Below are 27,242 nucleotides of genomic sequence, written 5' to 3'. Positions count from 1 at the left end.
TCTGCTTACCACAGCAGCTGCCTTTTCCAGTGGTAACTGCACATGAAACTGTGACCTACTTAAAACTAGAGCCTGTAAAGTACCATGGCTCAAGGGTACGTGTTTGTGGCCCACCTGAGGTTCAGACCAACACCTGGGCCAGTCGGGGGCCCCGGGGCTCTGGTGGAGACTCACCGTCAGGTTCCGAGTCACTGTCGGCGAGCGGCGGGATGCGGATGAGGATCTGCCGGCGGTCCCTCTGAACCACCAGCTGCAGCTTCCCGCGGGACTTCTCAATCAGCTTCCCAGCATCGCTCAGGGACAGGTTCTCTGTGACGGTCCCGTTGATCTGCGGGGAGGGGAGCAGGCAGGGAGTCAGGAGGGCACAGCAGCATAAACTGGAAATTTGCGAAGCGTTATCCCTCGTAGCAGAATGTGGGTTTGAGTTTATTTTTACTCAAGAGAATCGCTGGACACCTGGGTGCAGCACCCTGTAGTAATCAGCTGAGAGGAAAGAGGTAGAGAGGGAGAGAGAGGGCAAAAAGACAAATGGAGAGAGGGAGAGGCAAAGGGAGGGGGAGAGGGAAGAAGAAAAGAGGGGAGATAGTAGGGAGAGAAGGAGAGGAAGAGGGAGAGATGGATGGGGAGAGAGGGGAGAAGAAAGAGAGGTTGGGGGAAAGAGGGAGAGGTAGAGAAGGGAAGAGAAAGGAAGGGAAGAGAAAGAGGGAGTGGGGAGAGGGAGACAGAGAAAGAGAGAGGGAAGGACAAGCACAGGGAGAGGGAGAGAGGGAGGGAAAGGGAGGAACAGAGCAAAAAAAAAGGGAGGGAGAAGAAGAGAGGGAGAGATGTCTTCACCTTGAGAATGATGTCCCCTTCCTGCAGGTTGCCATCTTTAGCAGCCAGCCCAGTACTGGTCATCTCCTTGATGAAGATCTGGCTGCCAAGGCGAAGGCCATACTCTGAAAACAAATGATAAAAATTCACAAACCCTCAGATACTTCCAAAGATCCTGACAGAGAAAGAGGACCCCAGCTGCCTAAGGTCATACGATGACTGCAAGGTGAAGTCATCTCTGCCTTACACACCCTCCAGGACACCTTGCTCCAAAATTCACGAAAATATTACTTTGTCTGGAGAAAATATGTTGAAATTTCATGAACATAATGTAACATCTTCTAAGCAGTCTGGATGAGTGATGGCCACACCTTTAAACAGCATACATAATAAGGGCTGCTTTTATTGGGCAGAGAGTATAAATGGCTGCTACCTTTCTGTTTTACTCTGAAAACTACACTAGCTGTAAATCAACCTGTTGTAATCATTACCTTCATTGGGTCGGTTCTTTACTAGGAGCACGTTGATCGGCTTCTCCAGCGGCTCGTGGCCGTGGTTGCTGTCCCGGGTTCGATAGCGGTCGGGGGAGGGCGAGCGGTCCTGCAGATGGTCCCTGCTGCGGCTTCGCAGCATCCTCTCCTCCGGGCGGGGCTCGTACTTCCTGCGCTCGTAGCTGGGCTCCCTGCCGTAGCTGTGGGCGGGGCTGGGCTCGCGGTCCACGCTGCGGTCCACGCTGCGGCCCCGGCTGCGGTCGCTCCGGTAGCGGCGTTCGGGGGTGGGCTCGCGGTCCAGAGTGCGCCCCCTGCTGCCGTCCCGCCGGTACTCCCGTTCGGGGCTCAGGTCCCTCTCCCTGCTCCGGCCACGGCTGCGCTCTCGGCTGTAGTCGCGGTCATAGTCGCGGCCCCTGTACTCGGGGCTGAGGTAGGCCCTGTCCCGCTCCTTCTCCAGGCTGTGGTCCCGGTCGCGGGGGTACCCCAGTCCCCCGTTGCCCCCCTGCCAGCCGGAGTCAGCGTGCCCGCTGCTGTGCATGCTTCGGCGATCGTAGTCGTCGTATTCGCCGGCGTTGAAGACGCGTTCCTCCACCTCCGGGGAAGGGGGGCGCTTCAGGGCGTGGACCGGGACCTTACGGGGCCTCTTCACAGTCTGCATTGCAGAGGAACAAAGGATGCTCAACAACACCAACAGATCAGCACCCCCAACCCACACCACATCCATATCACTGACATACTACATATCCATCATATCAATATCTCCACTTCACACCAATCTATACAAAACATCTATAATGCTGACATAAAACAAACCTACTGTATCAATATCTCTAGCTCACAGCAAATCCATAATACTGACAGGCAAAGTAAGTCTACCAAATCAATATCCAATTGACACCTAATCTGTACGTCACAATAAATCAATCAAATCATTAACTAAATTTCACATTAGATGCATATTAATATAACAAAATATATCACTGACACAGTAATAAGCACCCGTTCAGTACCACACTGGTGTCCACCTGATTGATAATACACAAATTCTCTGCAAATCCAAGCCTAGTCCATTACATACAGCACACAGCATTTATCAGTACTTTAATGCAGAGCCTTCTCGTGGCCTGAAGGAGGCGCACTGTCAGAAGCAGCTCTGGAGCTGGGTACCATGGCAGGTTACCACAGAAGCCTACAAGCAGGGTTTGAGACACACCTGGAGCACTTTGCACTGATAACCTGATGCTTAGAGTAATTTTTAAACAGAACCCTCTCTATCAGTGATTTAATCCTCAGTGAGCTTCCCAAGATGCGTTAAGATACTGAGCTGAACAGAATGCACAGAATGCTTTTAAGACTGACTGGGGCCACACAAGCATAAAGCCAGACTTACGGTTACACGTGTCACAGATAAGCACCACTGTACTCACAATTTTGGCTACTTTCCCACATTTTCTCAGCTGCTGCACAGCAAATGAATGAGGCACATTGTCCATGGGGATGCCATTGACCAACACAACGCGATCGTTTTCACTGCAGAAAAAGAGGGAATTGAGAGAAAGGAATGTAAGACACCCCTCCTTCACAGACATGTTTAAAAAAAAGTTTCACTTTCAGAACTTGCACTGGTCTTTTGACGTGACAAAATGATTCCTGGGAAGTATGACTGGTTTTTCTCATTTCCTTTGGATGTCCTGCCAACCACAACAGAACCAGACAGTATAAAAATATATCCAACCAGTGTTCTCCCAACTCTAGCCAGTCAGTATAGAAGACCAGCAATCTGGTGAATTTAAGAGAGCTCAATATTTGTGTCAAATTGATAAAGATATTCAGAATTTAACTGCACTGAGAGCTGCATTGACTGTGTGAAATGGATTGATGTAGCAAATATGCAAAACATTACAATACAACAAAGTAATTGCTGTGTAACTATGCTGGTAGACAGAAGTGTGAGGGATTCACGGGCACTGCATAAGAAGTGCAAGGGTTTGACAGGTAGTGTGCAATACTGCAAGCAAGTCAACAGGTGGTGTCAGGGATTGACAGACAATGTACAGGAAGTGTGAGAGGCTGACAGGCGGAGACAGATATCTACATACAAGAGCAGTCTGTCGGCCGGCCCTCCCGGCAGTACGTCCGACACGATGATAGACGTCTCTCCATTCTCCACATTGGGGTTGTCTCGCCCGCCCGACACAGCGATCCCAAATCCCATTTTGGAGTCCTTTATTGGTGGAGGAGCAACAAAAAGAGAGAAAGAGAGGTGGGATTGATTATAGCCCTCAAGGGCCACAGGCTGCCTCTCTGTGATGAAGCCATACATCACCACACACATGGAGAGAAAAAAAGAAAGAAAGAGAGAAAGAGAGAGAGAGGATGAGAGAAAAACAGCCAGAGAGAGAGAGAGAAAGAATGTGTGAGAAAAGAGAGAGGGAGAAAGACAAAGAGAGAGCGAGAGGGAGGGAGGGAGGAAGAAGGAGGCCTTCACTGCACTTCTAAACATGTGTGGAACCTGCTGGATTCAGTTCACGTCCCCAGCATTCTACATGACAAATAACCCAGTGTTCCAGGAAAGGGTTCCTTTTTAGAACACTGACATCAGCCACCTGTCGCTGTGCAAGGGGACTGAGCTCCCTCACCTTTGACTAAATGAACCCGTTTTTGGACCTTTCCTGTCAGGGCTGGGGAGGCTGTTAAATGGAAATGGATAACACTACAGAAAGGAGACATTCAGGTAACTGATTGAAATTTAGGGCGATTTCTCCACTGGCGCACTGGTGATAATCCCACAGTCGCTACAGTAAACTCCACCTTTCCTGTCATTTTCTCCCTCCCAGCCATCCAGTGAATCTCTCCCAGTAACAACTCTCATGTTCATTTGATAAACAAGATAACCACCATAGCTGTGCCTGTTGGGATTTCCCGCAATTTACTCTTGATCTTATTAAGATAGGGCCCTGAGAATTTCCGCAGCTGTCTGTGGTTTGACCATAAAGGCTGAGCAGCACTAGGCTCATCTCCAGCGCTTGCTGTTGAAATTAGTATTTGTCACTAGCAGCCCTATTCCCACATAACAGCACATACAGAGAGAAATAAGGGGAAAGCTAAAAGGCTTGTGCAGGCAGTAATCTTTGAGCCCATGAATCTTTAATCATGTTGTGTGTCTACCTTTGGTTACGTGTGTGTGGGTTCTGTGTTAGCTATGCGTGTCAGCACGTCTCCAGTGTGATGTGGTAATACACAGTCCATTTATGTGCAAGCATGTGTGCATGTGAGCAAGTGTATGCGTGTGTATGTATGAGTATGTGAGTGCACATACATTTGACTTTTTGCACGTAAGTGCACGCGCAAGCATGTGTCTGTATGGGTGTGTAAGCATGTGAACGCAGTTGCAAGAGTTTGTGGTTGTGTGTTTTTGTGAGCGAATGCATAGATGTCCAAGTTTGTGAGCATTAATGCGTGTGAGTGCTACACATGCATGTGAATGAGTGAGTGAGTGAGTGAGTGAGTGAGTGAGAGTGTGTGTGTGTGTGTGTGTGTGTGTGTGTGTGTGTGTGAGAGAGAGATAGACAGACAGACAGACAGGACAGACAGACAGAGAGACAGAGACAGAGAGATAGGGAGCATCTCGGTGGTACTCTGCCAGCAGGGAGACAGAGGGCTCGGCTCTGGCTGGTGCTGTGATGTTAAGAAGGAGTGGCAGGTACCAGTCCGGGGGTTGCCCTGTGGCTCAGCACACCACCCCCTGTCTGACCTGCCTGGACTCTGAGGATTTGGGGGATCTATTTGAAGAACACCCCCAAACCCCCAACTGCCCCTTCTCTCTCTAGTGCCTCTGCACACACATACACTCTCCATCTGCACTAAAACAATTAAATCTCATAGATCTTCTATTTTTGTACAGCTGGCTTTTCACTTCCAGATGGCCCGGCGTGTCACGTGACCACCGCATCAGCACCAGGAAGGCTTTTCTCCCCTGCCGACACTAGAGGAGCGAACGGCAGAGGATTATTCACAAACACACACACACACACACACACACACACACACACACAAGCACGCAAAGGGCCTCCAAGAGGGCCTGGGACAGGGCTTCTCAAACAAAGACTGACTCCCCTGCTGTCTGCTTTGACTTCACTGTCTAACACAGACAGCACCAATGACAGCTGTTACCCTGTCCCTTTGGTTTCTGAGGAGGAACTGCCTACAACTGTAGCTAATGGTCACGAATATAAGAATCGAAGTACACCTCTGCTAATGAAACCTGAGCAAAAGATCAGGCCTTAATATAGATGAATGTTAAGTTACTCTGGTTAAAGATGTGTAAAAAAATTAAGTAATAATAATGATATTCTTAACTCAAACAACCCCGAAGATCTCCATGCAAGATACATGCAGTGACATCACAAGAGCAAAAAGAACAAGGACATAATTAAAGAATGGAAAGAAACATCAGCCATGAAGGGTTACACTTTATCCTGATTTTTTTCCTGATATGGCAGACTCACCCGCTGTAGGGTCACAGTGTACTGCTCCCACACCGTCTCCTCCATTCCTGAGCTCTGTGGAGACGAGAGGGGTACATGTATTTCTGCACTATAACACCGGGACATACAGCTGTTACTGGGCTTTGACACATGGGATAGACGTATTACCAAGTTATCACTAGACACAATATGCAGTGCTTTATTGCACAGAGTATAACAAACAATGACACACAACATATACAATTGAACAATAAATCTCAGTCCCCTTTATATCATCACAGAATACAGGTATTAATTGATAAACAGTAAAACATGTTCCATGCATTAATAAGCAATAAATAGAAATAGCAGCTCTCTCAACAATTATAAATAACATTTAAGTCTTGTTCAATGACTGTTACATAAAACTGCTGTAAGGTGAAGCATTAGCATTATCTGTCCTTTTAGCCAAAACAATCACTGCGCATATTTTACACAGGAAATCTCAACAAAGTCAAATTTAACCATAACCCAGAACACTAAATATGATGCCTTATGTATCATAGTGAAACAGTTAAGAAAGGCCGTTGACAGGTAAGAGGTTCAGACAGGCTCACAAAAACCTGTGTGCGCTACACACAAACCAACAGTCAACAGTGTAAAGGCCATGGAAATCACAAATCATCATGACTGAGTCTGAGGTCTTTATTCTGCTTCTAGAGCGACTGACACACCGTTCCCTACACCATACCTGTGGTCTTAAACCCGTTTAAACTCTCCTGTGCGGTCACTACTGAAAGCCATTGTTTCACCTCAAATCTTGCAGTGTAATCATATTGACACCGATGCCAATCGCAGCCCTTTAGTTCTGGTGCAGTATGGGAGAGGGGGCTTTGAGGTCTCTGATGGGGACAAACCCACACTAGCTCATTTTCGCACTGCCTCAGGAAATCGCCGCTCTTGGAAAAACAGACGCACAGCCAGATCGATAGTACAACGATTAACTGGGAACTGGTCATGGGAGAAAAATCTGACCTCGGTTCAATCAACAGCATGTCCTCATTTATTCTAGGGAAGTTTGGGACCTGCAACTCAAACAGGACCCCAAGCTAGGCCTGAAGTTGGTCTCAGTAATTTGCCTCAGTTATAGACTAGACACAATTAAATGTATCGTACCCTGTTTTAGGGACCAACTTGTTTATGCCTTTATAAACAAACATTTTAATGATTTAAAAAATATAGATGTTTTTCCCCCTCAAAACAGGATATAACCTCCTATTACACTCATTTTAAAATAACGTTGTATAATCCTGTAATGTCAAGTTTTTATTCTAAGGGATTAATTTTTTGCAGTGAAAGAAGGCCGCACCAAGAATTATGCTCCTGATATAGCTCAACTCTCTGCACCCACAAATAGCCACTGACTGTAGAGGGAGCCCACTGTAGACGGAGTCAGGGCCCCTTTCTGAAAGGAGCACTCCTCTCTCTGTCGTCAGTGTGTGCATTTAACAGGCCAGCCCTCAGACAGCAACTGCACTGCACAATCAGTACAGACGGGCGCAGTGGCTTTATTTATACCACTGCTCAGACACAGCACTGTGCAGAAGAACAAGAAACAACAATCCATTCAGACCCTGCAAAGCGCAGATGAAGGTGATCAATACAGACAGGAACAGAAACTGTGTGTTTTTTGTGTTTGTATGTGTGTGTGTGTATGTTGAAACCACATAATATGTATAATTCATAACATATGAATAAATATGAACATGGGAGGAGGTGTGAGAGGGACAGACAGAGAGAGCTGGATGGGTGAATTGTGTAACACGAAGGGATGTGTGCACATTCTGAAAATGGCCGACAGTGAGGTACGCCATGGCTCACGCATTCCCAGCATTCCCCTGGCCTGAGTGGACGACGATGCTTCACGGCAGAACAAAAACACAACAGGGCAAACTACAGGGGCAAACTACAGGGTGCCCAGCTCCCTGCTGTATGCAAGCACATCTGAAACAAACAGATACCCCTGCATACAGGCCTGTTGTAGCTTCCAGGTTACAAGCTCCCACTTTCAGTCCAGAAAACAACTCATCTCTGTTTGGTTCTGAAAGAATGTCTCAACACTTTCATTCAAACTTTGACACTTTTTTTTCTTTCCACTGCCTTCTCAGTTTTAAGCACTTCATATTTCTCAACACTGGGGAAAGTGGGCTCATTCCTATGTTCCCAGGGTCCTATGTTCCCCAGCTCTATAGAGCACATAATGGGAACCTGAAAAAGATGTTCCCCAGCTCTGTATTCACTTAATATGACATGGATAATGCTTCCAAGGGTCCAAATGGAGGTTCAGGTTAGGGTTAGCTTTAGCATTAGTTCTAGGGTTAGCATTATCTTTAGCTTTCTGATTAGCATTAGCATTAATGTCACATTTAGTCTTGAAATTTGGTTGAGAGTAAGAGTTCGGGTTAGGGTTAGGGGTTAGCGTTGTGTTAGGGTTAAGGTTAGGGTGAGCGTTAGCATGTGGGTAAGTGTTAGGGTTAGCATGTGGGTAAATGTTCAGGTTAGGGTTGTGTTAGCATTAGGGTTGGAATTAGCATGTGGGTAAGTGTTAGCATTACCATTTCTGTTACTAGTAACATCAGAATTAGATGCAAGGATAGCATTAGCTGATGTGTTAACAGAATATTGAACTGGGGAACACAGGACCCTGGGAACTTAGGACCCTGGGAATATAGATATGCTCCCAGGAAAATCACACACAGTCAACGGTTCGGAGAGTAAGATAAGGCAACACCTGACAAACAGAGCTATGAAAATGCTATTAACCATGGAACCAGTGTGACTACGGCACTGGCAGTCCTTGTCTTTGACAGAGCGGGCCACGCTGCATGACACAGAATGTTTTCCTAATAGTTCACAGTGCTGCAAGTGTGTGCACACAAACATCCATCTCCTGAGCAGATTCACAACCACTCACAGGCCGGGAGCTAAGCGCCCCTAGGGCCTCTAAGCGTACTTAAGGCTTTCCACATACAGAGATGTTTGGCCCCTGGAGGAGTGACCCAGAAACAATAACAGCACCACTGTCTCTCTTGAGTACTCAGTCAGAGGATATGCAGTACAAAGTCAGCACCTCCAAGCCCCCCTCTGGACAGGTATGAGACCCCCCCACCCACTGATGGCATGTCCAGCAGATAGGCTCTGAAGGACTGCGGTGTCCCCAGAACAAGGCCTCACCCCGTGACCTTTCCCCCTGAGACAGGAGAGCAGACGGAGCCATCACAAACTCACTGCTTTACTGTCATCTACCACATTCACATTTTTAAGTCTCAAATGCATGACGGCCTATCATTCAGCTCCTCCACCTCTGCCCCAACCTTTCACACTAACCAACCTGCACACAACTACACACCAGTCCCTTACAAAATCCTTTCTATTGCTCACACACATTGCATTACATTATCTGGTTAGTAGTTGATTTTTTCCAAAGCAGCTTGTATAGTTTACATATCATTCAAACAGCCAGACATATACCGGAGCAATGCACATAAAAACTTTGCTCAAGAGTACAAAAGCAGCACCCCACATAAGGATCAAACCAGCAACCTCTGGGGTGCAAGCCCTGCTCCTTCCATGACACCACACAACTGCATACTACTGCCTCAATAAAGGACACAGGAACGGGAAATCAAACCCGGGTCAGCGGCTTGGAAGGCAGTTGTACATGCCACTGCACAACCAATGCTTACATGCACATGTGTGTGTGCATGTGCACACACACGTGCACATGCACACAGACTTCACACCTGATCAAACAAATGACAAAGTCCTCAATACCCCCAAATCGCACAAAAACACCTGCTCCTACAAACTACTGTGTGCTGTGCAATTACACATACCAATAAATATTTACCTCCCATTAAGTGCAGAATCAGGGCAAACACACTCTCTCTCTCTCTCTCTCTCTCTCTCTCTCTCTCTCTCTCTCTCTGTGTGTACATGTAAGCTCTTGTGTAGGGACCACAGTGTGGCTGATAACATGCAGTGTAAATTTAGTTTCAGAGGCAGCATTTGTTCCTGTCAGCTGCATGCAAGAAGGCATGTATTCTTGTGTATTTGTGTATGGTGGTTTAATGCTCTGCATTCCTATGAGCTCGTGTGTGTACCGTTTTGCATCAATGAACAATTATAAACCATCAGCAATATGCAAGTACCTGTCTGTGCCAGTAATGCAACTTTCGCCATTGTATGACAGACATAGCACAAAGAAACAAAATACAAATTCAACATACACATATATGTACAACAAATACATATATGACAAACCGCTGTGAAACCCAGTGCAAACACACGCACACTCACACACTTGCATACAAAACATGGATGTGCATAACGTGACATTCAAATATTTGTGGAGTCCAAAAATCAAATATTTGAAACATTAAGTTTTATTTCACTGGGAGTTAAACTCAAGTTCTTTCTGCATAAACAGTGACTCACTGTAGAGATCTGCATTCACTCATACTTTCAGGCAGGGAAATAAAGCGTCAATGAATTATCTGTTACTTCCTTGGGCTCCCATTCATGAGCACAGATGAGAAAGACAAACATCTAGATTTTTCTTTGTTTTGTTAATCAATAAGCTTTTGAAAACTGTTCAGCTAGTAATCCATTTTTTAAAAAAATCTGTGCACCTCTCTCCTAAAGCATACAAACACAGGCACACACACAATCATATCATGGTGGTGTCAAGCATACACACAGCATGCACATTATAATAATCCTTAACTGTGAGGCACAAAAGTATCATTTAATACCCAGCATTCAACAACACTACAATCATTAGACCAACTACAGCAACCCAACCAACAGCAAAAAGAGCATTCAAAACAGATGCAAAAATGCCTTAGGGACAGACATGCCGCCAACCACCATAAATATTTCTGCAACTGCAAAATGGACTACTTCCTCTTTTTAAGGAAATGTAAGCTTCAACGCTCCTCAAAAGACTTGTAATCAATCAAATGTACTCTAAAGTAATCAATACTTTTACAATCTTCTCAAATTCTGATCTTAATTTCCCAGGGACAAAAAAGATGCCCCTGAGCTTCTCCTCATTCTGAAATATATTAGAACTTAAAGGGCATAAGCCCCAGCAATCACATTTATATACACGTACTCTGCCAATCTATCCCATTCAACTTTTTCAATCACAAACATACACCGTCATGCCCCGGGTGCCCCAGACCTGATTTCATTCAGAGACTGAATGACAGAATGAGGAGGAGAATTGCTTGATTTAAGCTGGCCTCCCTCTGGATCAGAACGCCTTTATCCCCGGGTAATGAGAGTTTCCCCACCAGTCTCAACAGACAGGACGCGTTCCTGCTCCGAGAATACAGGACGAGAAAACTGCTCCTCAACTCCTCCGACTCTCCCCGCATCCCAAGTCGCGCCCCTCCACCGCGTCTCCATCCTCGAGCCCGCTGGAAACTCGCGCAACAATTAAAGGGGAGACAGTCCAGACTCATGTCTCCCCCGACTGTTTGCCCTCCAATCTAATTAAGCGCTGTTGCAGAAGAGATTAGAGGAAGCCCGGGCACTAAAAATAACTCACGTAGCCTCGCAGAATCCTGAGCGATTTCACCGCGTGAACCCATTTTCTGTGCAGCACCGTCTTCATGTTCGGCGGCGGGGTGATCGTCTGCAGGCGCTGCTCTTCGCTCTCGCTCCACAACGGCGCGCGGGGTTTCCATCCATTCCAACAATTCGTCTGCCCCGGCCTTATGTAATCCTAATACAATGCTGGCCTATATTCGTACCAAATCCCCACTGTCAATATTCACAGCCTCTAAATAAAAAGCTCACTCATCCACGATCTTCAATATCTAACATTGCCAGGACTGGGTGTGGAGTTTTTTTTTTTTCTCCATTTCAGTTTATTAATATTAGATGCATTCTGCTTACAACATCTCCATTCAATAATCTACAGCACTTGCTAACAATTGTGCTAATCTTGGAGGTTTTTTTTCCCAAAGGAAATGCATAAGTTTCGGAGGTGTACTAAACATAAACCAGACGTGGGAAGTGGTTCTTCAAGTAAAACTAAGGATGATAAATTGTAAAACACAACGTGGATTATAAAAGGTAATAGCAACTCCTCGCTCTGCAGCAGAAGCAGTTCATTTGGTTGGTTTGGATGGTTATTAAAGGGCTATAAAACATTTGTAATGATTTGCCTCCGATAAATGGCAAATGAACGATTTGCTAATAGATAAAAGGAAGCCAGGAAACACACCAACCGACAGCGCTGGAAATTAATAAGGTAAAAAGGTACAGGGATTCGATCTGATCCGATCCCGAGCGTGCATTTAATTAGGATTTGAAGTGCACGTCGCTCTGTCGTAATAGATCAACTCCAAGGGTGTAGGATACAAGTTAAACCAAAGGCCTGTCCTTCTCAGCTTATTTTATTATTTTTATTTGTTACTTAAAAATAAATGGAAATGAAACGGAGACATGCTGCTCTGCAGTCTAAATACATCTGAGCTGCGGGAGACTTTTCACAAAGCACATGCAGTAAAATACGATTTCGTCTGAACCTGTATAAAGCCCAGCAGGACTTGACTGCGGAAGATTACGTAGAGGTTTTTTTAAGGCAATTTCTACAGCTCGCTGTAGCACATAAACCCAGCGCACAAACACCTTGTCTTTCCTTTCAGTGAGCAACGGCGGGAGTTCAGCATCTCAGCATCCCACCAGAGCGCGTGAGAAAGTACTATTTTTAACCGACGCCCAGGCTTTTCTGGTTCTGTGGTTTTCACGGTGCACATTCTGCTGGTTGCACTTTAAAAAATGTTCTAGCCGAGTATCACCTTGAATTACATCATGACAAGGAAACGCAAATACGTGTCATTCTGCTAAAATATGCGGTTAGAGATAACACAGCAAATAGTCAAATGAACAACGGGCGAGACTAAAGCGATTTTACACTGTAGCACTGTAAAAGTAGGGCTGGTATAGCAACAGTATTACGTGAAAGGCTAAATCAAGAATGCTTTTCTGCGCTAACCTAAACACCTGAAACACTACAACCTAATGCATTTTCTTATATCGTACACATTGTTTTCCATTTTAAAAATCAGTCTATGGTCTCATGCACTTTTATCTCTACCAGCTAGCTTGTAGCCAACTACTAAAACTTGGTCATAGCGCGCTTCTAATATTGCGGCTTTTTCCTTGTGTTGCACTCTACCTCACTTTTAAGTCGCTTTGGATAACAGCGTCTGCCAAATGAATAAATGTTAAATGAATGTGCTGCTTCCTTCCAGTAGCGACTGTTTTGGCTCCTGTGCTTCTCCTGAAACAGCACTAGGCCGCTCCGAGGTAACATTCACCAGCCTTGCATGATGCTTTCCTGGACCAATTTCAAATACTGTTACCTTCGGACAGATTTGAATTCGGCCATTTGTCATGTTGTTTTCCATTTTGAAAAGAGTTTGTCGATGGAATATGGGCTGTTTGCCATAATATCACCTACAGTTACCAAATCATGACCTGGCAGATTTAAACTGCTGGTGTTTTTAAAGCTGAGAACGCGAAGTAAATTCGACATATAGTCTGGCGGTTGATGCCACTGATTTAAGACATCATTAACGTTCAAAACGAATGCTGCTAATTACATGTTTGCAGTACCAGCCTGACCTTATGACAGATTCTGTTAAAGTCACTCTGCCTTAAACAAAAGTTGTTTTATCTTAAAATGAACAGGACGATGATTGCACTCCAGCACAAAGACCGGATTCTTCGCTATTTGTCTAAAGTAACCACAGGAGCCTTCGAGAATAATGAAAAATCGCATTATGCATGCGTGGTTTGTCTGTATAATGCTTCCGAATAACTGAACGGTTCACCGCTCACTGAAAACATTCCAAAGTTAATTTTTAAAGGATGCAGTTCTGAAAAACTCCTTTGTTGCTGTACCAAGGACATGGGACATGGCAAGCTAACGATGCCCCAGATCAGTGTGTGAGGGGAGCAGACTTCCCACTACAGCAAAAAGAACCAAATAATGCCGGGGAGGAGGCAATGACCGCTGGTAAACGCGCTACCCGCGTTATCGTGGTGGTGTATGTAACACATAATAAGGAAGGGTCAAATTGTTTTGGTTATATCAGTTCCGTCTCACACAATCGCCCCCGACCAGTTACTTCCCAACTCCTGTGTGTTGTCTTTCAGCTCCCCACTTGGATCTGTGCTGTTAAAAATTGCTGTGTTTTTGTGAGCGAATGCATAGATGTCCAAGTTTGTGAGCATTAATGCGTGTGAGTGCTGCACATGCGTGTGAATAAGTGAGTGAGTGAGTGAGTGTGTGTGTGCGCGTGTGTGTGTGTGTGTGTGTGTGTGCGTGTGTGTGAGAGAGAGAGAGATAGACAGACAGACAGACAGAGAGACAGAGACAGAGAGATAGGGAGCATCTCGGTGGTACTCTGCCAGCAGAGTCTTTACTTCTTTTCTGGCACTTATTGCACTGTTTTTGTAAGACTGAATTCGGATCTTGTTAGTTGCCCTATACCCCATAGTTGTATAAGTTAGCTAGTACTGCGACTTTGCGACTACAGACTTTGCTCTCAGCTGCGAATTACGGTCTCATTCTGGAACTGTACACATCCTGCCTTCGTACTGTCGCTATACTTACTGTATGCACTTTTGTACGGCGCTTTGGATAAAGGCGTCTGCTAAATCAATAAATGTAAATGTAAATGTCTCTACAACAGTCTTCATTAAACATAAGTTTGCATTCCACATTTCAATCACTAAGTAATTTAGTCATTTAGATAATACAATCCTTGATCGTCCCTTTTAGAACCACATAAATCTCAGGTTTTTTTTTTCCAGGCCATGATAAGCAGCTCCTGAGATGAGCGCGTGACCTCGGTGTGGCCCAGACGAACACTAATTACTTTTTAAATCCTCATATTTGAGAAGCAAAAAAACGGTCAAAATCAAATTGCCTAAAACACAGCAGCATAACACACTGTCTTATTCATCCTCTTATCGATCTAACATTTTACACATACTCAATACATACAGCAAAATTAAATAACCTTGTGGTAGCTACAACAAGCATGCATATGTCCAGTTCTGGTCCAGTTTCCAGTTTCCAAGCCATCACACAACCCACATGCACATGCACAAGCACAAGCACACACACGCGCGCACACATACACACACACACACCCTTGGTGCAAAAGGCAACACCTGCCACAGGGTTCCCAACCACTGTGGCACCCAGCAAGGCATTGGTACAGTGTCCCAACCCCTTTGGCGCATTGTGTGGAAGGGATTACACAGCACTATGCCCTCACACACACAGACATACACACTGGAGTTTCTCCAGAGGAGAAGCGGATGGCTGGTGGTCTGAAACAGCAATTAGTCTGTAGCACTGGGTGGATTTCCTGCAAGTGGAGCCGGATGATCGAGAAATTCTTACTGGGACTGTGCATGTGTGCATGTATGCATGTGTGTGCAAGAGAGAGAGAGAGAGAGAGAGAGAGAGAGAGAGAGAGAGAGAGAGAGAGACAGGGAGAGAAAGCCTGAGGCCTGCTCCCCTGATGGTGACTGAGTGTACTGTCTGTGGCTGACAGAGGAGTTGGCAGTTCCAGAGGAAAGAGAGAGGGGGGAAGAGGGAGACAGAGAGGAAGAGGAGAAAAAGAGAAGGGCAGAGAGCAGGGGATAAAGAAGGGAGAAAGAGAGGGAAAAGAAGAGAGAGGGTGTGAGTGTTAGCAGCCTGCAGTCTCTATCTGTGTGTGTGTGTCACAGTGGATGCGGATCATGGAGGCTGGCTCTGCATGTCTGCAGGTGGCCCTCACTGCATCAGACAGGCTCGCTCTCCAGACTGCCAGTGCTGATTTACATCACACACACAGTGGAGAACATCCAGCTACCACACACAGGGAACATTTGCCACGCATGCATCCAACCACCGCACACACAATGAACATTTGCCACACTTGTATACAGCTGCAACACACACACATGCCTGTGAACACAGAGCATCAAACTGCCAAACACATACATCAGACCGCCGCATGCAAGCAAATACATACATTTGCGTGTGAGAAGAAAAACACACACCATCACACAAAGCATATCAAACTGCCACATACACAAATGCCACCAAACTGCCACACACATGCACCATCAAACAGCAACATGAATGCAAGCACATGCAAACATCTATACATACATATATACATACACAAGAATAGACTGACCCTCACACTCTGATGACATCATGTTGTCACATTGTTTTACAGTCCCACAATCCCCCAGGGGACTGCATTTCAAAACAGCAGCTATGAGACCAGCATCATGCAGTTGTGACTCACAACGCAACCAGATTTAAATTGCCCTTGTGGAATTCATTAAAGAATGCACATCCGATTCCTTCTACAATTTAATCAAAGTTTAAGAATTTTAGAAATTTAAGAATGAAAAAGGAACATGCATATTTTAATTTATCCTAATTGATTGTGTCTTGGGGAATGAATGCAACAATGTGATCTTACTCACAAAATACAAACAAAACATTTAGGAACATGTATGGAACTATAAACAATGCCCTATACCATTAATAAGCTACTAGGGCTACTCTCCATCATTGTAGTATTATCACTTAATCAACTGTAGTTAGGGCTGTCGCAATATCCGCAATATTGCAATACTTTAATTTCGGTTGAGCAAAAAAAAAAATAATAATAATTTAAATAGTTTCTCGTGTGCACGAGAAACTTTGATAATTTTTTTCTCATGTCCTCTAATTTTTTTTGCTCATGTCCCTTTAGGGGCTCCATAGATTTGCACTTAAAGCAAATTGTTTAGGCTAAATCTTATTTACTTTCATCTGACAGGCTATAGGCTAGGCTTAATCCTTTTTTTCATAAAGGAGAAAAGGCGTGTAGCCTCCCTCGCATTCTTGTTGTGCCTCATTGCCCTTCTGTGTTCTGCATTTAACAATAAACAAGTACTGTAAAACTTCCAATAACAGCCGAGTCCCCAATAAACGCAGGCCTCATAAAATCACTGATATTGCGTGACCCTTTCAGTGAAATAAATGCCTACCTCAAATAAACGCTGGGGAAAATTATATTTATTTTATACTTATTTTATACTATATTTTTGACTATAAAACAAAAGAGCAGTGGGTTGAAATGCGTACAGCAGTCCTATTTATTTTTTTGTCGCTAAAAAACGAAATAAATAATTTTTTACATTAAGCTAAATGAGGTTGTTTTAGTGAATTCAATTTGCCTTATGCGTGTTCATCTGTTCATGAATTATATTAAACATAAACAAACAAAACAAGCTGTCTTTTGGATCATGATTCGCAGTGATACTGCTATTCTTACAGACTGTGCTCTCCCATCACAGGTTGCAATGACAATGTTTAACTTGCTTTATTAGTGATTCCTGTTTTAGTTGCTACCAAAGAGCGCTAATGTTTATTAAGTAGGCTACTTGGGGGAAGAAAAAAAAAGACATGGTGAATTCTCCTGGTCAGTTCAGCTACCAATAACTTGCAGAAGGCTGAGGGCTTTAGGTGAAATAAACGCAGGTGTCTTATTATCACCGCATCTCCAATAAACGCCAGCAAAGCTAAGTAATTAAAGCAAATAAATGCCTCAGTTTTACAGTAAAGCAACAATATACCTAATAATAGCCTACCAATAAAGCTTATTTATCTAGCACTAAAATCAGGATAAATGAAGTAATTTGCAAAAGAAAAAAAAAGGTGGTAATACCGCATATCGCAGTGTTTAGCCACCCTAAATCACCGCACGGGAAATTCCCTCACAGCGACAGCCCTAACTGTTGTATGGACCCATCCGGATACTTTCAATGTACAGTTGAACAGCACACATTTTTTAATATCAAGGGTTTCTACCTGGAGTCCCTGAATGACAGAATCTTTTGGTCACTTCACAAGGACAGCCCTTTTTTAGTGCTCTTCGACCTGCTCCAGATGTGCCAGTTACCTGCCTGCAGAGAATGGCTTCCGTCCCTGGAACTGACGTCTCACTCAAGTTCTTATTTCCTCCCGGTTTTAATATTTAAACATGTCCTTTTTTCCCCTCATAAATAAGAAAACCCTCTGCCTTTTTAGAGGCACATGAGACAGTCAGGGGTGAGAACTCCTGAGATCCCAGGCTTTTTTTGGAAGCACTAACAGTGCTGGCAACTGCAGGGGAGGGAGGGCTGGGTTTGTGATGATGCAAAACAAATTGCACCCGTAAAACATTTCTCAAATGCTGGCGCCCTGTTGGGCCATTGCAGGCTGTAGCACGTCTGAGCTGGGATGGCTTAAAAAGTCAAAGCTCTTTCCTCAGTTCGATTGATCGGAGCAACGGAGAGAGGAACAACTGGACCTCACAGTCCGAAAACAGGACGTCAAGATGGGTTCATGTACCCCCAAATCCATCTCTGTTACAAAACTAGTCTGATCAGAGAGGTATGGGGTTCCATGTTTAGACTATGGTATAGTAACCTTTGAGGCAATCCAATCAGCTCTCTGGCATCAGGTACAGATGCCCCACACCTGGCTCATTATTGTTTTTTGATACTGAAACTGTGTGGACTTGCACTAAATTAGACATCCTACCTTTGTGTACACTTAAAATCAAAACGGTAATTGTTTCAAATTCAAAATGACCCATTTTGTAGCTGAACATATACAGCTGTACCACCAGGTCACAGTAGGGTTTAAGCAATCAAAAAATAAAATAAAATACAAGATCAAAGCCTCAATTATAAAAGCCATTTAGCCCCACAAATAGAATGTATTGTAATGCCGATGGTCCAATTCATTAAAAGTGCAGTTTAATCTTCAAAGAACACCAGAAGCTACGCCGCAAAGGGACTCCATATCAGAAATGTGACCTTTACGGAGAAATCAATCTTGCTGAAGGATGAGTCAACAATGGCTTCAGTTAAAGTCCAGAAGACAATTACTGTATGGAAAACAATCTAGGCCATTTCAATCAGAAAACGTCCTGTGCCGCTCACATCACCCGGGCAGTAAGCCGTTGCAAGCATTCAAGTGGCAGAGGTCTGAAACGTTTGCGTGAGGCAAACTGATTGGTGAGGTAGAGAGACTGGTTGGTTGGGTCTGCATTCAAGGTGAACTGGATGATGTCACTACACAATACAGGGAGCAGAGGTCAGGAAAACAAAACATTAAAAAGAACAAGGTTGCAAGTTTTAATCCAGAGTGGGACACTGCAGTTGAACCCTAGAGGAAGGGACTTGTGATGCACAGTGAGGATGAATGGTACACCCTCCCTACACTGGGTTGTAGGGGTGGCAATGCAGCATAGTGGTTAAGGAGCAGGACTTGTAACTGAAAGGTTGCTGGTTCGCTGGGACACCGCTGGGACACTGCAGCTACACCATTGGGCAAAGTACTTAACGCCCCCATTGCCACAGTAAATATCCAGCTGTATAAATGGATAACATTGTAAAAAAAAAAAAACATAACCAATGCAAGTTGCTCTTCATAAAACCATCTGATAAATGGCAATAATGTAATGTCTGTATTGTAAAGTCACTGGTCTCTGAAATACACATACCCAGACATCCAACATGGAGTCATAGCAGTGTTTCAGCCAGTGCTAGCCTGTCAGAGTGGCCCTGCCTTGGCAAAACCAGCTACTGCCTGTGCTACTGCCTGAGTTGGTCAAATCTGTAGCTTTTGGACTTTATTGAACATTACTCCGTACTGTGAATCCACCTACATAGATGCAACTCACTTTTCCACTCTCCTATGCACTCAGCAGGACCTCCCAATGCTACTGATGCTGAAATAGCTTGTTTGCTGTGTGGCTGGCTCCAAGTCAGAGATCTTCATCATTCTAAAATAGGACTTGCTTAGAGAAACAAGGAGCCACAAGGGTATTGTTGTAGAGTGGGTATTGGGTATAGAGTGTAGAGTAGTGTAGGGTATTGTTGTGGACACAATGCATATATTTAAACTGCAGGGTTAAACAGGTTTCATTTTAACAAGACAAGTTCAACAGTGCATAGTCTTTAAAGCATTATTGTAAATAATTGAGATATCTGAGATTTACTTCAATGACTTAGTAATACCGGGTTCACTCACACTATGGAGCTAGCAGTTGGCACGTTACAGTCACTGAGTGTCAATCAAGACTGTCTCATTAAAGGATGAGATTACGGTTACAGATTATTGACTGACACTACACGGGACAAATCTTTTTTGGGGCGGGCCGGGTCAATGGCTGCAGTGGACTAAACGGGCCCTCCCCTGTGCTGCCAGATTGATTTGGGGCACCGGGATGTGCTGTAGAAGCACTATGTTGTGACAGCCCACCGTTTTGGACAGGAAAAGGATCAGTGACTTCTATATCCCTGAGCGTCAGCAACTGCAGCAGAAATTATTTCGTCACCACTGTCCCAGAGACCACGCTGCGTTTGGTGTCGAGAGGCACGGGGGGCTGAGCAATGAATATTTTGGGAGTTATGAGTATAGAAATGATTTCACTGCTGCCAGTAACTCCTTACACAGCAATGCCATGGCCATGTCAATGGAAATGGAAACACTCAGGAGCCTCTCAAAATTAAATGAAATATTTAAATATGGCTTTACCCTGTCAGTCTACCAAGTGTCTGTGGATGTTAAAAATATGTGCTATATTAGCCCCCTCCACCACACACACGCACCCACACACTCACACACATACATTCACAAAAATGCACAACCAAAATATGCAAGCCCATGGACTGTCAGATCTGTCCCTCACTGACACAACCACACAAGGGAACATACACACACACAACCAGAAAAAACACACACATATTCTGGGAAGCAATAACTTCTGGAAAGTTCCATCTCTGTGCATCTCATGGGGATGCAGATAGCCGTAACCCACAGACTACAAGATTTCAGACTGTCACTTTTGATTCTTCAGCCACAGATTCAGCTCTGCAGCCCCCAGGGGGGGCGGCCAAAATGAACAGCACCAGACAGACTGCACTGTCCTATCATTCTAAATGACCACAATAAAGAAAGGTCACCGGGGAAGCTGAGGACACCCGCACAAACACCAGCCAATGTGTCGATTAGGCAAAGCAAAACTTGGAGGTACTGCACGTTTACAGTGAAAACTCATTTTATACAAACTTTATTTTGTCCTTTCCTTTGCAAATAGGTTAGCTAGCTAATATGGTTGTGTCGGCTTCTTAACCAACAAAACAGAGACAAGTAAATGTCTGCACTAAAAAAAATAGTACAAATTGCAACACTGAGAAAAACTTCAAATCACTCATTTTAATTCTGTATTTTATTAAGAAACACAAAAAATGAACACAGAATCAAGCTGAACTGCTCAAGCAAACTCCACTCATCATTGGTGGACTCAAGTACTGCTTGAAGGGAAGGCCTACAGAGAAGTGCAGGGGAGATTCTGAAAGCAGAGATGTGAGTGGCCCGTACACTGTGTGACCGGCCGTTATTTTTAGTGCATTCCTGCATTGTTTGGGCTTGTAGTGGAGGCTGGCGTTTCGCTGGTGTAATGAGATCACAACCACGTGCATTAGAGCCCACACAAAGCTGTTTGGTTTCAACATGTCAGGAGAGCACATTGAAACGAGGGCACTGAAACGCACACAAACACACACACACACACACACACACACACACACACACACACTTTATGACAATAATGTAAAGCTCATTGGCTATTCCTAACCTTTTCATTTAACATTAGGGCATACGTTATCCTCAATACACCAAAAGGCAACCATTTAAAAACTATATGAAAACGGATAAAACAAGTGTTTTTTTATCTCGGGTTTTGCGTCATTCTTGCGATGATACAGGGGAGAAGAATGTCATGCTTTCTGAAAGAATTGTCCAGAAACCAAAAAAACACACACACTCCACAGCACAGCATATCAGCGCTCACTCATTGCTGGAATCTGATCAAAACCCTCCACACCCACATCCACACAATCAAAGCACAGAATAGGGAGGGTTCAAAGCAGGCATACCAGCATGAATGCATGATTACTAAAACAGTTATCATTTGTCCTCTGCTGCAATTGTGTGGGTCAACCTGAACTTGACCTTTGTCTGACCTTTCTTATGAAAAATATAATTTTATCGGCAAAAAAATTAAGATGAATAATAAACAATAATTAGCAGAGGATAAGGTGCATCTGAAGGCTTTTAGGCCGGTACAGGAAGTAAATGGAATCAGTGCTGTAAACAAGTTCATGCTGTGCTCACAGTTCATTTCAAAAAGCTGAAATAGGCACTTCACACACTGTTTAGACAATCCATATGAAAACATGTGGGTGTAAATCTTGAGAAGCTCATGTTACATATTTAAGGATTAGTTAGGCTTGTCATTTAGCATAAAGCAATATACGTCCAAAATCAGTGAACTCTTGCTCTGTCCCGTATTCTTATCTAAATAGGCTCAGTTGTTTGCCCTTTGTTGATAAAAAAGAAAAGTATTTGGAAAGAGATAATGTACATGTTTGATGCCCTTCATTTTACAGGTTTTAGATTCAGAGTGACACAGTGTTTTCACTCTAATGAGCTGTGTTCCCATTAAAACTTTCATATTAACTCTCCTGAGTGAAGTGTAAAATTAGGATGATAAAATTCAATGGGTAAAACCTAAATAATTCAAACGCATTTATTTGCCTTGCAGCCCTGCTTATCTTTAAACGGGTAAACAATATATGCAAATACATGAGCACTCCACAGGTTCAAAAGTACACCACCTGAAGTACAAACCCGCAAGATTTATTAGTCTGCTCCACACAACTGCCCATGACACATATACAAGCATATCAGCATTTCCTGATGTAGCTGGTAATGCTTCCTTAAAAACTATGCAGTTACGTTGTTGTTTTTTTAATTAAAAAAAACATTTTAGCTTCTTTTAAAATATCTGTCATGGTGATACTGTGTGAAGCCATTCAAAAACAAGAATAAAATACACAGCTGCAAGAGAAAACATGACTGCGCTGGATACTGACTGATTTCTTAGGAGTTGCTTGAAGTTGTATTGTCATGGAGCCCTACCTGGTCCTGGAATCTGACAGCCATTTTGGGTGCGGAGTACTGGTGGTCACACACTGCGTGTCAGCGAGGCCTCCCTTGGGGGAGTAAACTCCACGTTTCTTCAGCAACAGGTCTCAGAGCCTCAGCCACACCACAACTCTGACAACACCAGGCAGAAATCCACCACCCATTCTCCTCATAGCTGTCCACGCAAAAGATTTCAGGTATGCAATGTTTTCAGAAAGCAAGAGAGAGATAAGCAAGACCAAAGATTAGCTCTCCACCTGCACTTCCCCCACAATGCTTTGCAAGGGCCGATAAAAAACAGCGGCCTGAGGGCTGTGGGCGGGCCCACTCTGCCTCATGCCACAGGCCCAGCCAATCGGAGCCCTTCTCACCTTGCTGAAAGGTAATACGACCGTCACTCGAGCCTCTTCCCTCCCCAGCAGAGCACAGAATACCTCAGGAGGAGCACCTCTTCCTCAGACGTAATGCCAGTCTAGTTTGCACGAACCATTCCAAACAACCACCGAGGTAGAGAGAGAACCATATCAATTGTCATATATATTTCTGCAGGAAAAAAGTATTGAATGCTATGAGATAAAGGGCTGTGGCAGGGCAGGTCTCTCTCTCTCTTTCTTTCTTTCTTTCTTACAGAGCAGTCAGGCCATGTGTAAACATGTAAAAATGGAGGTGACCTGTGTCCAATATTCTTGAAATGTGGGATGTGGGCCGCACATGACCACAGAAAAACCTCCCTTATAGGGGTTTCTGCCTTCAGAGGACTTGTAGTGCCATCCGCTGAAACGTCTTTAGTGGCAGTAGGCACTGGAAGGCCACTAACCGCTTCTAAATGACACGCTTCACTTAACAGAGTTGAGGAGACAGTGCAGCAACTGGCCTATTTAAAACTTCAGACCTTCCCCTGAAAGTGGAGGGATATGCATGTATCTCAGAGAGAGACTACAAAAACCCTACATTTTTTTTTTTTAACAAAAACCCAGCAGTATACTACTATGGCTGATTAAATCATCACTGTGTTCCTCTAAAGCGCTGTATATTCAGACTTTAAACATGCAGTAAACATGGTTCACCATCTAAACCGTTTAAGCTGAAGTCAACAAGCTCTGTTAAGCATCACACAAGCACAAAAGATGAGTAACAGTCATCACCTGACTGGCATTCCTGAGTCTTATTTCTCGCATCACATTCGTGTTTGATCAAATGCAATCAAAATGGCTCAAGACAGCAGATTCGCCTTCAAGCCTCCACCACTCAACGCACAAAGAGCTTTATTGTTATGGCTTGAGCCCCACTCCAAGCGCTCCCAATGCAAATGTGTTTCTTTTTTTCCCCCCCAGACAATGCAAAATGCTTTTCAGCATCGCTGCCTCCATGCTAACACAAACAATGTTTTAATTCACATGACTAATTTCTCTTGCTACCACTGTGGCCTCTCCATGGTTTATTCACTAACTTATGTGAGGGCTTCATTGTGAGGATGACTAATTGTTAAATGAAACATTGTATTCAAGGATGATTTTCTGTTTTGCTTCCAAACTTCTGCAGTAGCTGTTCTACAGGAGGATTCCCAGGCCAGATAAATTTCATCATGTAGTTTTCACGTGAGCATACTTCAATCAAGGCTGAAAACAATTTTTTTTTGTTTATGTGACCAATGAAAAGAAATCAAACAACCCAGGAAGAGAGGGGTGCCATTTCCTCAAGCATTTATCTGAGAAGATTGGGGTGTCAATTTTTTTAATATGTTCTTGACAAAACTGGGTTCACTGCACTCCAGTTCTGAAATGATGGCCCTCTCTGTTGCGGCCATTGCCCATGTGGTGCTACCTGTGTGAGTACAGGAGGCAGAGGCAGCTTTGATCACTGAGGAACTCTGTCAGTGATTTCTCTTTAGAGCTTACGTCCTCTGCTATCGGCCACACCAACGACTGTTTCAGGTCCGTCTATTGTTCTAGCCAGCCTCGATAGGAAGTTGCTCACTAACTGCATCAGGATAGATACAATGACCCAGTGTTTGTGCCAGAGGGCCCAGCTGGAGCTAAACAACCTAGAAGAGTAGCTTTCCGTTTGATTCAGAAAATAATCCTATAGTTCAAGAAAAAACAAGAAGTCTAAAGACACAAGTGTGTATCATAGTGAACATATGACCCTTTGCTCAAAAGTTGGTGTCTTCTTAATTCCGATATTGAGGCAAGATCACAGTTTTGACTGAATCAGTGGAAATTTTGTTCCATGAACTTAATTTCAACATAGATCCCAAGGGACATCAAACTGTCTCACTCCACTTCCTGCCCTCCTTAAACAAAGGCCTTCTTACACCTACTTCACTCTGAACAGTGAAAGCTTCCTGCTATTATTCAGACATTCTGAGGTACACATGGAGAAAGAGGCAGTTCTGATAAGTGAAAATAGTAACCCAGGTAAAAGTGTCCAACCAAAAACTTCCCTGGGAGGAGTTTTCTAAGACAGTAGAAATAAGCAGCAGCCTTAACCAGGGTGACTGTCTACCTAAATTTCTTCAGCAATAAAGAAAAAAGCCTTGCTCAAGAGTACAAGAGCAGGGCCTTTCCTGGAAATAAAACATATGACCTTTTGGTTTCAAGCCCTGCTGCAGAACAACTACACTAGATTTAATTACTGCATCTCCTTTCTGAAACCTTTCTGTATCACTAGCAAATGAAACAGGGTGGTTTCTAAAAATGTAAGATCATCAATGCCGGGTTTGCACACGTAAAAGTATTCATGAACCAGCCTGCAATGTGAACTAAAGCCAAACGCTCTGAAACACTGAGATGGATGAGAACAGTAATTCCTTTAACACCTGCAGGAAACGCAGAGTGCTTGGCAAAGGCACCACCTTTGTTCTGGCTGCTCTTGAGGAAAAGCACACACTCGACACACTGCACACAAAGACAGGAAAAATACATCGACAAACAGAGTGCACAGATTGTCCCGCTTGTGCATGCTGTACTTGCATCCTCACTGGGTGACCCCAGAAGGGCAGAGGGTGGGGGGACTGGGGAACTAAGGCATTGGCCCTGAAGTTCCCGAGTTCCTCGGACATCAAAGGTCGATCTGCATCTATGTCCACCCCCCTCCCCCGCCCCCAGGCTCCAGGGTGTGGCAGTGTGGGGAAAAGCCACAACATGCAGGAAGTGCACTGTAAACTGCCCTCTTCCTGCAATTTCTGAGATAAGATGTTACTTGCAGTTGGTTTCCAGATTGGAAGGGACAGTGAGCTCACACACAGTACACCCCGCCCTGGGGGTCATGACCTGTCCCACGTCCACCCTGTCCCATCCATACAACACTGCTGAAAACAGCTCTGTTCATGAGGAGACAGGGGAGCAGCCAGGACTCAGCCTGGAGAACCAGTTCATGCAATGACCCATTACTTACTGTTTTAATTGTATAAAACTACAGCTACAGGTTATGTTCAGGTTCACTTAGAATTAATGATGTATTCATTTCATTTTCTTTGCTCCAGGTTCAAAACACATTGTGGCAGTTATGCGATCGCTATGGCAACAGCCGCATGGAAGCGTATGTTCTCTGGCGTTCCAGGGCGAACGTAAAAATAGCACCAGCTCCTATTGTCAGGCAAAATGAACGAAATCAATTACAGCTGTCTGAAAGTAAAAAAAAAAAGAAATGACTAGATGCGAAAACTTCCTGTGCGAGTGACAAATGACGTTAAACACACTGGAATGCTTACTCTGTCTCAGAAAGACCCGTTTCTTTCTGTTCTATACTGTTCCACACAATGTGACTTGAAAAAAACAGCAGTCAGCTGCAGTGTGGATATTTGACACTGAGGTCAGGAAGTTTGTAAACACAGATTCGCACGGCGGACCCTGTGTGCTCAACGCTCAGAGTGTTCTCTGAGAGTTCTCTGAGGGCTTCCGTGACGCCGTGGTGACGTCATAGGGAGGCTGCAGTGACGCTCAACACCTTGCTGCGAGGTTGCGGAGAGCACTGTGTTTCCTGGTCTACGGGCATGACCTGAACAGGCACACACGCATGCACACATCATTCGCACACATACGTATACACATCACTCAGACATATACAAACGCATATATACACACATCACATCACTTCATTACTACTCCAGATACAGCAGGAATAAATTCCACTCAGGGGTTTTGACTGTAGAGTGAAGGGGGTAGTGATATTCCGACCGCACCCACTGCTGCTCACAGTGCCAGTGAGTGAGTAATGCGCTGGGCAGCACTCTGAATTAAAGAGGCCCAGCTTGGCGCAGTAGCGGGTTTGCACTGAAGAGCTGCAACAAGGCAGGCATCACGCAAACCTTATTGGGGAGGGGCAGGGAGGGTGTGGCAACAGATCAGAAAA

The 27,242-nt window shown here is 44.4% G+C and overlaps 1 protein-coding gene across 4 annotated transcripts in view; it reads right to left on the bottom strand.

The window, feature by feature from the left end:
- The window catches only part of LOC118777212 (tight junction protein ZO-2-like), a 59,825-nt gene that overhangs the window by 19,847 nt on the left and 12,736 nt on the right, over nucleotides 1-27,242 (bottom strand). For 3 of the 4 annotated variants that reach the window (XM_036527983.1, XM_036527980.1, XM_036527982.1), the window contains exons 2-7: nucleotides 5,813-5,866; nucleotides 3,404-3,528; nucleotides 2,732-2,834; nucleotides 1,305-1,956; nucleotides 835-938; nucleotides 175-328 (exon numbers count right to left, since the gene is read on the bottom strand). In XM_036527983.1, coding sequence (XP_036383876.1) covers nucleotides 175-328; nucleotides 835-938; nucleotides 1,305-1,956; nucleotides 2,732-2,834; nucleotides 3,404-3,528; nucleotides 5,813-5,857 — 1,183 coding nt within the window. In that variant the 5' untranslated portion in view covers nucleotides 5,858-5,866. Of the gene's footprint in view, nucleotides 1-174; nucleotides 329-834; nucleotides 939-1,304; nucleotides 1,957-2,731; nucleotides 2,835-3,403; nucleotides 3,529-5,812; nucleotides 5,867-22,883; nucleotides 23,122-27,242 lie in introns of those variants that run through there. The other variant, XM_036527981.1, reaches the window with a different exon arrangement.

This window comes from Megalops cyprinoides, chromosome 4, assembly GCF_013368585.1.
Source record: "Megalops cyprinoides isolate fMegCyp1 chromosome 4, fMegCyp1.pri, whole genome shotgun sequence".
NCBI lineage: Eukaryota > Metazoa > Chordata > Actinopteri > Elopiformes > Megalopidae > Megalops > Megalops cyprinoides.
The sequence above is the reverse complement of the archived record's forward strand: the minus strand, read 5'-3'. Positions and strand labels throughout refer to the sequence as shown.